Raw genomic sequence first — 15,808 nt, 5'->3', positions numbered from 1 at the left:
GGTGGGCATGCACCAGAGTGCCTTCGTTCGAGGGATGTTCATTCATGATAATTTCATGCCCGTGCAGGGCACGGCTAAAAACCTGAACTCGCTCAAGAGCTCGGCTTTCATGATCAAACTGGATATATCCAAAGCATTTGACACAGTCCAACGACCCTTTGTAATGGAAGCTCTACACACCCTAATCTTTGGCCGAAGGTGGATGGCATGGATTGTCGGCCGGCTATCAATGGCATCAACTCGGATCCTTGTCAATGGTCTTCCTGATGCTTTCGAAACTGTAAGGCCTTCGGCCAAGGGGATTCACTGCCCCCTATGATGTTTAACCTGATGATGGAGCCATTGCAGTGACTTTTCGCTTTGGCTGATAGGCATGGACTGCTTACTCCTATGACATGAGGGCCTAACCTATGGGTGTTGATTTTTGCATTCGACGTGATGCTCTTCTCGAAGCCGGATGCCTTGGAACTGCAACTATGCAACGCGATCCTTGACTCCTTTGATGGCGTGTCCGGGCTACAAGTGAACAACACAAAGACGCCGGCGATGCCCATCAGGTGTTCTGATTCGCAAATCACTATGATTGCTGCTACGATGGGTCGTGTTGTAGGGAGGTTCCCTTGCCGCTACCTTGGGATGCCACTGAGTTTGCGGAAATTAATGCCGGCACAGCTCGATAATTTGGTTACATGGGTGACCCATAAATTACCATCCTAGAGAGGGGCGTCACTGCCAAGGAGCAGGAGGTTAGTGCTCGTCTGATCGGTCCTTTGCACCATCCCGATTCACGCCATTCTCACCCTCCAACTACCACCCAAGACGATCAGGGTGATTAATGGGCTGGCGCTGGCGAGGACAATGGCGGGTAATGCAGGGACAATGGCGGGTAATGCAGGGTGGCTTGGAAATCAGTATGTATGCCTATGTGGCCGGGTAGCCTCGACGTTCCCGACCTACAGTGGCCGAACCTGGCGCTGCAAGCGAGGTGGCCTTGGTTGCAGAGAATTGATGAGTCCCGACCATGGAAGGGGCTTGACATTAGGGTTTCGACAGAGACAACAAGGATATATTAAGCATCCATAATCGCTATTGTTGGGGATGGCCATCAGGCACTATTCTGGAAGGACAGATAGATCAATGGCCTCAGGGTGTAGGATCTGGTGCCAAACCGATATTAGAGAATTCCACTGAGGTTTAAGAAGGCAAGGACTGTATCTCATGCACTGGAGAGAGGGGGGTTCTCGGCCTTGGATGTTGGTCCAGACATGGAGGAGCCCATCTTTCGGTAGTACCTGGCCCTCTGGTCCGTCACTATAGTGTTTCAGCTTGTTGCGGCTGTGCGTGACACTATTAGATGGGCGTGCGAGGACAATGGCGCCTACTCCGCAAGCTTGGTGTATGCGACGAAGTACTGGGGCCATGAGGGTGCGCCATATGCTGATTTGGCTTGGAAACCAAAAGCTCCCTTATAGTGTAGTTTCTTCAATTGGATGGCTGCTAGGGATAGGTGTTGGACATTGGATCAGTTGGCCCGGCGAGGGCTCCCTCACTAGCCGGCTTGTCCTTTCTGTGACCAGGGCGAGGAGACAATCAATCACATCCTTCTGACTTGTGTGCTTGCCAGAACAGTATGGTTTGCCGTTCTCTCGGCCTTGGGAAAACCTGAGTGGACTCCTTCCCAGGATGCTATCCTAGTTGAATGGCGCAACGCATGTACTTCCACGGATATTTGGAGAAAGGACATGATCACAATGATGTCGTTCTGCTTATGGGAGCTCTGGAAGCATAAAAACAAAGTTGTCTTCGAGGGGGCATCGCCCTCGGGTGCTGCCATTGTTACTTAAGTTGAGACCAAGGGAAGGGCGTGGAAGCTAGCAGGGATGTTCAAGCATAACACCGCAAACTTCCTGTCTATGGTTGCTAGGTGAAATAGGGAGAAGAGTTAGGTGTTTGGTCCTTGCCCTTTGTGGGCCGTGTGGTGGGGTAGTGCTGTAACTACGTGTAAACTTTCGGTGGACGGGGCTCTTCTCCCCTTTCTCCTTCGTTAATGCATGATACACACACTCGTGCATATTCTAGAAAAAAGTTAAGATATCATTTCAAAGTTAAGATATTATTTGGCTTAGCATGAACAAGGTGGGCAAAAGTAGCAATGCTAGCTCTGATTTTTATTGTTCGCATAAATCTTTAACATGAGTACCAGTGTATAAGTTGATTCTGAGACTTTGTAATATTTTTCAAATAATAAAGTACTATGACATGTAAATGTGGTTCATTTGTACTTACCGAATTTTCATTTGGCCATTTAATATAGCGACCTACTTTTACAATAAAAAGCATTGCTCTGTTTGTAGGTGCAGCAAGAAATGTAAAATACCTGTGATGTTAATTCAATGGGGAAATTAACATTAGGGTGCAGACATAGTGCTTTATATTCTTTTGGGGTACAAAAATTGGAAATAGGTAGTATTTCCTTTTGAAGAAGTTTTTTAGATTCTGGATTATCTTGCTATCAAGACAATTTTGAAGGATTTATTGTTGATGAAATAAGATAGGGTCAATCTGATGAGAATATATTTCTTTGGTTTGTGTTTATTATTTTCAGTTTTTTTTATATAGCACAGTTAGAGATGAACACAGTTCAGTTTTAGGTGTGTCTTTTATTAAAGCAGACTCATAAACATATGTTGTAATCGGACTACAGATAACAAATAACATTTTGATCAGTGACGATTAGTTGATCTAGCTAGATGCTTCATTGGATTTCAAAGTCATCCACTTTTCAACTCGCTTTGACTAAGCGCATAGTTCATGAAGTAATCGTATTGCAAAATAGCCTGCTTTTATGCTCCAGGTTTTCATCAATCATGCTTCATCTCTGCAACTACATTCCCTTGACCATCTCTTGTAACTATGTGCGGGCATATAGTAGTCTATGGTTGTCCTAGAGTACATTAGCTCGGATTTCTCTTTGGACCGTTCAGTGCTTTCGGTTTGGACACTACACTCCTTACGATTTGATATCAATTTCAGATTCAAGGGCTGATTCTTTTGATTACAATTTCAGATTCAAGGGCTAATTCTTAATCTTATATATTGGGCACTGTTTATTTGTGTGGTTAATTTAAGTTCATTCATTCTGGCTATTTCCAATTTTTGTACTGCTTGTCTGTGATATATAAAATGGCATTCTAGATTCACATACTTTCCTACCATATCAACAGCGTGTGGCGTGCCACAACACGGGTATGGCGAGAGTTATTACCCAAAACAACCACACTTGGGGCAAGGGTAACAACTTGGTACCACATTTGAACCAGGGCACAAGAAACCATCAAAAATGCGCCTAATCTATAACGTGGAGCACTGATGCTGGAATTTGGCCATGAAAATAGCAAAACCGACAAGTTGGGCCTGCATGTCGGGCTGACGTGGCGTGCGTATGCGGACAATATGCTGACTTGGACAGAGGTCCCACCTATCAATGACTCAAGTATTTTTTTTCCTTTTTTTTTTTACTTCTTCCTCCTTTTTCTATGGGCATGCTCATCGTCGTCCATGGCGGACACTAAGCTTGCATGTCATGGAGGAACAAGCTCGGGGACGCGAGAAAATTCAGAAAACGAGCAGCCGCAGTGCCGTCCAAGAGCAATTGCTCGTCAGCTAGCCATCCGACTCCATTGACTATAATGCCTCGCGGCGACTCCAGCCGGCCACGAACGACGAGTGGACACGGCGGCCGCCGTCATAGCTTCCCCCGCTGCCGCACTTACACTCAATCCTATACTGCTCGTTGTCCTGGGCGCGCGGCGGGGAGGGTCGCTGCACATTGGCCAGCGGGGCGACTTGTGTTGGCTTTTGATCCCAATTGTTGGTTTTTGATCCTAGATCAAATCACCCAGGAACTCCACGTGCTTGCAAAGCTAGAAAGCAAGCTAGCACACAGCCAGCTTGATCGATTCCCAGCAGCCGTAAGTGGCGTCTCGCCGGTATGTACTCACGTACGTATACTACGACGGAACCTAGCGACTTCTCTCGACGGAACACACGCGTAACAAGATGATGGATTGCAACAGGCTCGTCTCGAGCCTGGTTCTTTATTGCCTTTTCTGATCGGTACAAGTTACAGGGGTTATACGTGAGCATATATAGCATCTAGGACTAGCAATCAGACCTACTCGGTTTGGACTTCTAATCCTACAACTACTATAAGTGCTCATCTGTGTCCGACTAGGACTCAACACCACACGTCGTGGTTACTCCTACAACTTGGGCACTAGCCGCCGTCCGCGACCAATCATGTACTGCTCGTCAGCCTGGGCGTGCGGCGGGGCGGGGCGCTGCTTGTTGGTCGGTGCGCCGGCCTGGGCACCCGGCCACCGGAGCTACATGGAGAGGCGGACGTGCTAGCGCTGCTCACTCTCTCCGACAAGAGGAAAATGATTGCCGCCTAAGAGTTGTTCGATGAAAATGATTGACACGTGGGGCCCAAATCTCATTTGCCACATCAGTTGATCAAAGCGTTTAGTCATCGCCACGTTAGCCCGATATGCGGGCCCAGCTTGTCAGTTTTGTTGTTTGCGCAAGCTTATCAGACTATCAATCACTGTTTTAAATAGCCCGCTATAGCTCCGCTATAGCACGCTATAGCGTTTACAAAAGGTCTTGCGCTAAGGGACTTTGGTCCAAACAAATGAACAAACATTTTAAATAGCGCGCTATAGCTCCGCTATAGCCCGCTATAGCATTTGGAAGAGGTCCGCCGCTAAGATGCTTAGCGCGCTATTTAAAACTTTGCTATCAATGCTCCGTGTTACAGATTAGGTGCATTTTCGATGGTTTTTTGCCATACCACGACCTTGTGGCTTGCCTTTTCCTTTGCCTTCTTCGGTTTGTCCGCCGCGCTTCGCGTTGCTTGAGCCTTCGCCAACGTTGCGCCTTCCTTTACTACTTGGAAACTCCCAATCTGCGCGTGAGTACATGAGTTGGTCACCACCTCCTCCTTTGCCTTTCCGACAACCATGAACATTCTCTTCCCATGTCCGCAAGCGTCCGATCGCCTCCGTTATGGTCATGTCATCGATGTCGTAAAGCTGCTCGAGCGTGCCGATGATGTGCGTGAATTTATCAGTCACCGAACTGAAAAACTTCTCCACAATCTCGGTCTCCTCGAGCTTTGCACCAAGCGCGCGGATCTCTCCCACTAAAGTAGTCAGACACATGGCATAGTCATTCACCGATTCAGTTTCCTCCATTTGCAACTTGTGAAATTGGCGCTTCAGCACTTGTGCCCGAGCCTTCGTGACACGATCTTCTCCGATCCTCATCTCTTTGAGTGCGTTCCACACCTCTCTTGCTGTCTCGAACTCCGCCAATGTCATCAGCACGGAATCCGGCACAGACTGGGCTATGGCGGCCATGGCACCTTCGTCGCACTCCTCGTCGACGTCGTCGTCTATGATTGCCTCCCACACTCGAAGGGTGCGGAGAATGATCTTCATCTTCACCGCCCACACGCCGTAGTTGGCGTCGGTGAGCATCGGGTACTGGATGGGGATGTTGCGATGCGCCTGTACGTTGGCGCCGCCCGTTCCGCCACCACTTGTTGCTGACTTACCGCCCTTCTTCACATTGTCGCCTTTCTTGTTCGCCTTGGAACCGCCGTTGCCGGACTAGACCGACTCAGCGTCGCTGTCCGTCATCGTAGATCGTAGATCGTTGAGGCTCTAGATACCAATTGTTGGCTTTTGATCCCAGTTGTTGGTTTTTGATCCTAGATCAAATCACCCAGGAACTCCACGTACTTGCAAAGCTAGAAAGCAAGCTAGCACACAGCCAGCTTGATCGATTCCCAGCAGCGTCTCGCCGGTATGTACTCACGTACGTATACTACGACGGAACCTAGCGACTTCTCTCGACGGAACACACGCGTAACAAGATGATGGATTGCAACAGGCTCGTCTCGAGCCTGGTTCTTTATTGCCTTTTCTGATCGGTACAAGTTACAGGGTTATACGTGAGCATATATAGCATTTAGGACTAGCAATCAGACCTATTCGGTTTGGACTTCTAATCCTACAACTACTGTAAGTGCTCATCTGTGTCCGACTAGGACTCAACACCACACGTCGTGGTTACTCCTACATTCACCCCCTAAACACGACGTGGTCGTTAATGCCGACCTGGGTCCCAAATGCGATGACTACTACTCATAAGCATTATCCTTGGCATTGCTTTTGCCGTTTCTTGTAGCATTTCAGGGATCGTTTTTTTGTCGTCGGCTCGTCCGTAGCTTGACGCCAGCACTCCTCCTTGGTCGCGTCTTTAACCTTCACCTGTTCTTCGGTGCTTGGTAGAATGTCTTTTGGATCATCATGGGGACATCTTTTGAACTCGAGCATGACCAAACTTCGGTCTAACTTTGAGTTCCAAGCTCTTGGCGCTTGCTTCAGCCCGTAAAGTGCCTTCTTGAGCTTGTGCACTTTCCCTTCTTCTCCTTTCTTCTCGTAGCTGAGGGGATGTTCTGCGTACACTTCTTCTGTGAGATCGCCGTTGAGGAAAGCAGATTTAACATCCGTATGATGAACTTTCCAATCCTCTTGTGCTGCCAAAGCTAGGAGCACTCTCACCGACTCGATTCGAGCAACTGGTGCAAACACCTCCTCATAGTTAACTCCTTGACGTTGTACGTAGCCCTTTCCAACGAGTCTTGCCTTGTACTTCACAATTGCACCCTTTGTGTCCTTCTTTAACTTGTAAACCCACTTCAAACCTATGGCCTTTTGGTTCGGAGGTCGGGTTACCAAAGTCCACCTGCCATTTCTCTCGATCGCCTTCATCTCCTCATCCATGGCGTGCATCCAACTTGAACTTTTGCTCGCCTCTACGAAGTTCGCTGGCTCCTCAACTCCGAGTAAACACAAATCGGAGTACTCAAGTGTAACTGGCTTTGCGTACTTGTAGACTTTCTTGAGGGGCTTGTAGCGACGAGGCCCGAAAGAATTCGTTGTGGCTTGCGAAGGGGGCGACACAAATTGTGTCGGCGTCAATGCACTTGAGGAAGACGGTTGAGTCTCGGGCGTGGTAGATGCCGGGTCGTTGGCACCCGCGTCGTCGGCGTAGTCGTCGTGATCGTGACCATCATCTTGATTGTCATCATCACTATGCGCCTCGTTGTCGATGTCATTGCCGAGATCTCTACCCATGTCTTGCGCGTCGTTGTCGCTATCACCTTGCGACCCATGCGCGTCGTCGTCGGTGTCGGCACCATGATGATCACTTCCATTGTGGTCACCTTGGTTGGGTGTCTTGCCAACCACCTGGACATCCTCCCTTGCATCATCATCAGTTGGAAATTCAACTGTGAATATGTTACCGTTTGGAGCATCGTCGGCTGCTGCGCTCCAATTCCACGCTTGGTTTTCTTCAAACACAACGTCGCGTGAAATCCGTAGACGCTTGGTTCGTGGATCGTAGAAGCGGTATGCCTTGGTGCCAGAACTCCTCTTGTATTCGATGAACACCATCTTGGTGCTACGATCGGCAAGCTTTGAGAGATGCGGCTCCGCCGTCTTCACGTGCGCCACACACCCAAACGTCCGTAGATGAGACACATTCGGCTTTTGTTCGTAAATTGCTTCATACGGACTCTTGCCAATCACCGCCTTCGTTGGAGCCCGATTGAGAAGATAGACCGCCGTCGAGACAGCTTCTCCCCAAAAAGTCCCCGGCAAGTTCTTGCTCTTGAGTAAACTTCTCGCCATGTCAACGACGGTTCGATTGCGCCTTTCAACAACCCCGTTCTGCTATGGCGTATAAGGTGCTGTGAGGAACCTCTTTATGCCAATCTTCTCGCAGTAGTCATTGAACTCGTTCGACGTAAACTCTCCGCCGCGATCTCTCCGTAGAGCGCGAACCTTCAACTTGTGTTCCATCTCCGTTGCAGCCTTCAGTTTCTTGAACGCTTCAAGCGCCTCATCTTTAGATCGTAGGAGAACAACCCACATGTATCTCGAGTAGTCATCTACCACAAGGAAAAAGTATTTCTTTCCTCCGTGAGTTGCTGGGGTGATAGGGCCACATAGATCACCATGGAGCAACTCAAGTGCATCACTTGCACGATAGGTAGACTGAGCAGGGAACGGCCTGCGGTGCTGTTTTCCAACCAAGCACCCATCACATACTCGATCAACATGGTCGATGAACGGCATCCCAGATACCATCTCCATCTTCGACATCTTCTTCAAGGCGTAGAAGTTAACGTGTCCAAATCTAGCATGCCATAACCACGAATCATCATCACTCTTGGCGAGCCAACACTCCGGTTGAGATTGATCAAGGTTGAGGATATAGAGCCTGTTCCGCGTGCGATTCACACGCGCTAGCATGTTTCGGAGGTTGTCGAAGATCGTCATCACTCCGTTCTCAATATCCACCTTGCATCCATCCTCGTCAAGTTTCCCGACAGAGATGATGTTGTTTCGAAGCCGTGGGATGTAGTACACTCCGGTGAGTATGCGATGTTCTCCTGTGAGACCCTCAAAGAGGACAGAGCCTTGCCCGCAAATATCCACATTTGAACCATCACCGAACTTGACCGAGCCTTGAACATCATATTCCAGCTCGATGAACTTCTCCTTGCACCCCGTCATGTGGTTACTGGCACCCGTGTCGAGATACCACGACATGTTCTGGCTCCCGGATAACTTTGGTGTTACTTTTTTCTCATGAAGTAGCACCTTCTGGTTTGGTTGTACAACCGCTGTTTCGACGAGATCACAAACTTCGGCCATCAGAAGACCTGGACGTTCGTCTTCCTGCTTTGCCAAATTTTCCTTGATCTCCCGCTTGTTAGGCTCCACGAGATCACAAACTTCGGCCATCAGAAGACCTGGACGTTCGTCTTCCTGCTTCGCATTTGCCTTGATCTCCCTCTTGTTAGGCTCCGGACAATCCTTCGCAAAGTGACCTATCTCGTTGCAGTTATAGCACTTGACCTCGAACATATCCAAGTTCCGTGGCTTCCGCTCTTTAGATCGGTCCGCCTTACCACGACCTTGTGGCTTGCCTTTTCCTTTGCCTTCTTCGGTTTGTCCGCCGCGCTTCGCGTTGCTTGAGACTTCGCCAAGGTTGCGCCTTCCTTTGCTACTTGGGGACTCCCAATCTGCGCGTGAGTACATGAGTTGGTCACCACCTCCTCCTTTGCCTTTCCGACAACCATGAAAATTCTCTTCCCATGTCCGCAAGCGTCCGATCGCCTCCGTTATGGTCATGTCGTCAATGTCGTAAAGCTGCTCAAGCGTGCCGATGATGTACGTGAATTTATCAGTCACCGAACTGAAAAACTTCTCCACAATCTCAGTCTCCTCGAGCTTTGCACCAAGCGCACGGATCTCTCCCACTAAAGTAGTCAGACGCATGGCATAGTCATTCACCGATTCAGTTTCCTCCATTTGCAACTTGTGAAATTGGCGCTTCAGCACTTGTGCCCGAGCCTTCGTGACACGATCTTCTCCGATCCTCATCTCTTTGAGTGCGTTCCACGCCTCTCTTGCTGTCTCGAACTCCGCCAATGTCATCAGCACGGAATCCGGCACAAACTGGGCTATGGCGGCCATGGCACCTTCGTCGCACTCCTCGTCGACGTCGTCATCTGTGATTGCCTCCCACACTCGAAGGGTTCGAAGAATGGTCTTCATCTTCACCGCCCACACGCCGTAGTTGGCGTCGGTGAGCATCGGGTACTGGATGGGGATGTTGCGATGCGCCTGTACGTTGGCGCCGCCCGTTCCGCCACCACTTGTTGCTGACTTACCGCCCTTCTTCACATTGTCGCCTTTCTTGTTCGCCTTGAAACCGCGGTTGCCGGACTTGACTGACTCAGCGTCGCTGTCCGTCATCGTAGATCATAGATCGTTGAGGCTCTAGATACCAATTGTTGGCTTTTGATCCCAGTTGTTGGTTTTTGATCCTAGATCAAATCACCCAGGAACTCCACGTACTTGCAAAGCTAGAAAGCAAGCTAGCACACAGCCAGCTTGATCGATTCCCAGCAGCGTCTCACCGGTATGTACTCACGTACGTATACTACGACGGAACCTAGCGACTTCTCTCGACGGAACACACGCGTAACAAGATGATGGATTGCAACAGGCTCGTCTCGAGCCTGGTTCTTTATTGCCTTTTCTGATCGGTACAAGTTACAGGGGTTATACGTGAGCATATATAGCATCTAGGACTAGCAATCAGACCTACTCGGTTTGGACTTCTAATCCTACAACTACTATAAGTGCTCATCTGTGTCCGACTAGGACTCAACACCACACGTCGTGGTTACTCCTACAACTTGGGCACTAGCCGCCGTCCGCGACCAATCATGTACTGCTCGTCAGCCTGGGCGTGCGGCGGGGCGGGGCGCTGCTTGTTGGTCGGTGCGCCGGCCTGGGCACCCGGCCACCGGAGCTACATGGAGAGGCGGACGTGCTAGCGCTGCTCACTCTCTCCGGCAAGAGGAAAATGATTGCCGCCTAAGAGTTGTTCGTTGAAAATGATTGACAGGCGGGGCCCGAATCTCATTTGCCACATCAATTGATCAAAGCGTTTAGTCATCGCCACGTTAGCCCGATATGCGGGCCCAGCTTGTCAGTTTTGTTGTTTGCGCAAGCTTATCAGACTATCAATGCTCCGTGTTACAGATTAGACGCATTTTCGATGGTTTTTTGTGCCCTGTCTCAAATGTGGTACCAAGTTGTTACCTTATCCCAAGTGTGGTGCTTTTGGGTAAATAACTCGTATGATGAGTAGGAAACTATATAGGACATACTTATGTTAGTACTCCCTCCGTCTAGGTGTGTAAGTCATCTTACGAAAATCAAATAATCTCAAAACACTTAGGCACGGTGCATTAAATTGTACCTCGTTTCTTGTTTCTTGACATATCAATCAATAAGAGATGTGGGGTGTGCATGCTTTTAATGACTAGAGACTACCAAGCACGACATGCAGTGGTTAGTTCATTGAATGCAATGCTATTAATTAGCAAATGAACATTAAGTTCTCTCGTTTTCTTCTCCTCCTTGATCACGGTGCACAACCTAAGATGACTTACTCACCTAGACGGAGGGAGTACCAAAGATTGAATATGATCCGAATAGTTCATCAGGATTCAAACTTCAATGGCACGTTGTCGAGCCAATATGTTATAGAAATATATTCTTTATTTATGTGAACTTGTCATATTTCAAGTACAAAAACGACATCTCATAGTTAATTTGCTAACTTTGTAACATGAATAACTGGAATATATCCGTGTGATCTAGTCCACACAAATTAGATATTACGAACGGAAGTTTCCTACGCAATTGTGTGAGGCAGAAGCCAGTTTTCCTTATTATGAAACAAATAATGATGGAACATGTTCTTCTTAGCATGTACTCCCTCTGTCTGAAAATATTTGTCGGAGAAATCAATAAAAATAAATATATTAAAAATAAAATACGTCTAGATACATCCATTTCTGCAATAAATATTTCCGGACTGAGGGAGAGTATGATACTAAAGCATTTCCCATATTAATAGGTGCCCAATGGAAGGACACCTTTGAAACGAAGGCTCCATAGATGAGTTAATAATCGGTCTAAATCTTACTTCCTCCGTTCCTAAATATTTGTCTTTCTAGACATTTGAAATGGTTAAAACATATGGATGTATGTAAACATATTTTAGAGTGTAGATTCACTCATTTTGCTTAGTATGTAGTCATTTGTTGAAATATCTAGAAAGACAAATATTTAGGAACGAAGGGAGTAGTTCATAAAGCAAGTGTGTACTCTGAAATGTGATTATCTTGGTCAAAACAACCTCTAAGCAATTTGGAGAGATATCCCTAATATAATTATCCCCTTTTGTATTTGCACATTATGATTTTCTTTTGATTGAGGGACGTTTATGCACATTATGCCGACCAAATCTAAAAACCTAAAACCTAGAAAGATTACCAGAATCTGGACGGTATAAAGTATCGGGAAACCCGCCGCCCTGCCCTCTCTCTAGGGCCCAAATCCCACCGACCACCCTGAGCGCCGCCACTACTCCCACAGTACCGCGGAAATGCCGAAGTCGCAAAAGCGGCAGGCCACCGTCGCGCCGGTGCCGACGCCGCGCCGCCCACGACCCGGAATGGAGTACCGCGCGCGGTCCGACGAAGCGTGGTACCCCGCGCGCGTGGTGGTGCAGGACGGCTGGCTGCGCGTCATGTTCGAGAATTTCCCCGAGGATGCGGACGAGTGGTACGATCCAGGGGCTGACCTCGCATCCCTTGGCGACGTGGAGGCGCTCCGCGCGAGGTTCCGCCGGGAAAGCTCGGCCCTCAACGACGCCCGCTGCGGAGATCTCTGCCCGGGCGACCGGCTCTGCCTCGCGTGCGATATCGAGGGCGACGCCGATGAGCTCAAGTACTACGACGCCGTCCTCGAAACCGTAAGTCCTCCTCGTCGCGCCCTACTCAGTGCGTTCTTCAACACACGCATATGCGTGAGTAGTAATAGGCGCCGATCAAATATGCAGGTGGAGAAGGCAGCGCACGGCACCGTGGACGGCGTGGAGCGGTGCGCGTGCCGTTTCACCGTGCGCTGGACGGAGGGGCCGCGCCGCGGTTGCTGGGACAACGTGGGCGTCGAGGTGGTCTGCTGCGTGCAGGAGTCGCCGATCCAGGATCCGGTGCTGACCGAGTTCCTGGACGATGTGAGAAACAGGTTCGGCGAGGACCAAGGGGAGGCGACGGCAGCGTCTCAGCAGGCAGCCCCGACCCGGACACCAGCAGGCAGCCGACGGTACAGTCTCGCATACTCCTCGCGTAACTAGTCTTTAATGAAGGGGTTTCTCCTCTGAAATCACCAGACGTTTGATACTTTTTTTTGCGGGGTCAGACGTTTGATACTTGACAGCCATCGGCTAAAGGAAAGCAAGAGATACACGCTCATTAGTCTGTAGGGCTGGAAACAGAATCACCATTTTGCACAAGCCCCACGCCCCTCACTAATAAACGTATGAAGGACAATATGAACCTTTGACAGAACGTATACGCAGAACCTGGTATACCGAATTGCACAGATGTGAGCGACGGGGCCTCATTAAGCCATGTCTCTCCTACCACATGCTTTTGGGAATAACAATAGATGTACTTGTAATTATTTGGTTGTAGAAAGAGAAATATCTGCGCGATACAACAAAGTATCGGTCCTGAATACTCTGCCCCTTTGACTACTTCAAGCTGTAGCAAATGAGACTAAACTACTTTTTGAAGAAGATATCCCGAGGAGATATTTTTTTATTTAGCATTAGGCCGGCCTCTATAGGAATCACATTAGTACTCTTTAGGGCAGGAAAATCTATGACACACAATCACTTGTATGAGCCCCGCTTTGGCACACCCCTTTCACTAATGCATAAAGAGTAATAATGATATTTGGCAAAATGTATACGCTGAACCCTGTATACGAATTGCACGGCGTGAGCGTGTGGGCCGGCTCATGAAGCCATGTCCCTCCTACCACGTTCTATGTAAGTGACATAAAAAACTTTATATATATATATATATATATATATATATATATATATATATATATATATATATATATATGCTACCTAAAAAAATGTAAGGTTTGTTGAAATGTGAGATAGGCCTAGAGCCCATATGACAATTTCAGATTTGATTTCTAAGGGCCCATGTAGGTGGCATGACAAGGTGATGAGAAGTTTACTCCCACCATGCTAGTGGAAGGAAAGTTGGAGTTGTTTATAAGGGTGGCTCTTCTACATGCCATTGGAGCTTGAGAAGAGAAGAGGCCCTCGCGCGCTCCTCCTCCGCCGCCCGCCGCGCCGCGCCGCGCCGCGTCGCGCCGCGCCGCAGGTTGCGGGAATGAGCCGGGCCGAGCTCACACCTATGCGCTTATTTGTGCCAGTCACTAACGGAGAGGTTCTGACAGCAGGGCCACGATCCGAGACGTCGGATCGTGGGTCGCCGTTGTGTCCACGGGAACGATTGCTCCTGAACAGGGGAAGGCGTTCAGGGAGGCAACCACTGTGTTTCTCGAAGCAGTTCTTAGCGTGATAAGGACTTGTGGGAGGCGCTCGAATCTAAATTCAGGGCGCCGATGCAGGGAGCGAGATGTATATTATAGAGCAGTTCCACGATTACAAGATGGTTGAAAACCGTCCTGTACTGGAGCAGGCTCATGAGATAATATGCATTGTTAAGGAGCTTGAGCTTCTGAAGTGGTTACCGGGCAAGTTTGTCGTGGGCTGCATAATCGCTAAGCTCCCCAATTCCTGGAGGAACTTTGCCAGTGAATTCTCTGTGGAGGATGTCATTGGCCATCTGAGTGTTGAGCAGAATTCGAGGGCAAAGGACTCGCACGGAAAAGGGGCCGAAGGGACTTCTGTTGCCAACATGGTGAACCAGAGGAACTTCAACTCCCACAAGTTCAAGGGAAAGAATGGTGTCCAACAGAATACCGACTTCAAGAAGAAGGGTAAGAAGACCTTCAAGAAGAACAAGAAGGATGAGGGCTGCTTTACTTGTGGTTCGACTGAACATTGGGCCAACAAGTGCCCAAACAAGTTTAAGAAGTCAGGACAGGACTCCAAGTCTGTCAACATGATTGTGGGCAACAATGAGAATGGTGCATCTAGGTACGGTAATTTATTTACTGTTTTTTCAGTGTTTCAGCCTACCGATTGGTGGGTGGATACAGGTGCAGGCGTTCATGTGTGTGCTGACATTTCATTGTTCTCTTCTTACCAGGTCACAGGCCACGGGTCCGTATTGATGGGGAATGGCACGAGTGCTTTTGTTCATGGTGTTGGCACGGTCGATCTGAAGTTTACTTCGGGAAGGATCGTGCAGCTGAAGGACGTGCAGCATGTCCCCGCCATCAAGAAGAACCTCGTTAGCGGCTCCCTTCTATGTAGAGAAGGGTTTAAGTTGGTATTCAAGTCTAATAAATTAGTTGTTACTAAGTATGGACTATTTGTTGGAAAAGGTTATGAGAGCGGAGGGATGTTCCGCCTTTCCCTCGCAGATTTCTGTAATAAAGTCGTGAACCATATTCATTCGAGTGTTAATGAATCTGAGGTTTGGTGATGATTTCTTCGTGTACCTCGTGGATGATTGTAACGCCCCAGATATACTTTCCATATTTGTATCCAACTCTTGCCGTTTCCGGTGTCAAGTTATATTTATTTCTCGGGTTCGGGTCTTTATCTCCGTGTGTTGTTTTCGTTTTCATGCATCTCATACCATGTCATCTCGTGCATTGCATTTGCATACATGTTCATCTCATGCATTCGAGCATTTTCCCCGTTGTCCGTTTAGCATTCCGGCGCTTCGTTCTCCTCCGGTGGCCATTTCTAGCTTTCTTTCGTGTGTGGGGATTAAACATTTCCGGATTGGTCCGAGACTTGCCAAGCGGCCTTGGTTTACTACCGGTAGACCACTTGTCAAGTTTCGTATCATTTGGACTTCGTTTGCTACTCCAACGGTTAACCGAGGGACCGAAAAGGCCTCGTGTGTGTTGCAGCCCAACACCCCCCAAATTTGGCCCAAAACCCACCAAACTCTACTCCATGTCCTAGAGCGTTCGATCACGATCGTGTGGGCGAAAACCACACCTCATTTGGACTCTCCTAGCTCCCTCTATGCCTATTTATACCCCCTCCATTCGGATCTCTTCTTCCCCCGTCCGAAACCCTAGTTCAAAAAAAAACATCCTCCGCCGCCGACGGACACGTCCGCCCCGGCGCCGGACGC

At 48.7% G+C, this 15,808-nt stretch overlaps 1 protein-coding gene across 1 annotated transcript; it reads left to right on the top strand.

Annotated features, from left to right (window-relative positions):
• Nucleotides 1-12,061: 12,061 nt before the first annotated feature.
• LOC123162320 (uncharacterized) lies at nt 12,062-13,483 on the top strand. Its single transcript, XM_044580117.1, has 2 exons — nt 12,062-12,477; nt 12,565-13,483. Exons 1-2 carry the CDS (start codon nt 12,109-12,111, stop codon nt 12,859-12,861), a joined length of 666 nt encoding a protein of 221 aa, XP_044436052.1. The 5' UTR covers nt 12,062-12,108; the 3' UTR covers nt 12,862-13,483.
• Nucleotides 13,484-15,808: the final 2,325 nt, after the last annotated feature.

The sequence above is a fragment of the Triticum aestivum genome, chromosome 7B (assembly GCF_018294505.1).
Source record: "Triticum aestivum cultivar Chinese Spring chromosome 7B, IWGSC CS RefSeq v2.1, whole genome shotgun sequence".
Taxonomy (NCBI): Eukaryota; Viridiplantae; Streptophyta; class Magnoliopsida; order Poales; family Poaceae; genus Triticum; species Triticum aestivum.
The sequence above is the reverse complement of the archived record's forward strand: the minus strand, read 5'-3'. Positions and strand labels throughout refer to the sequence as shown.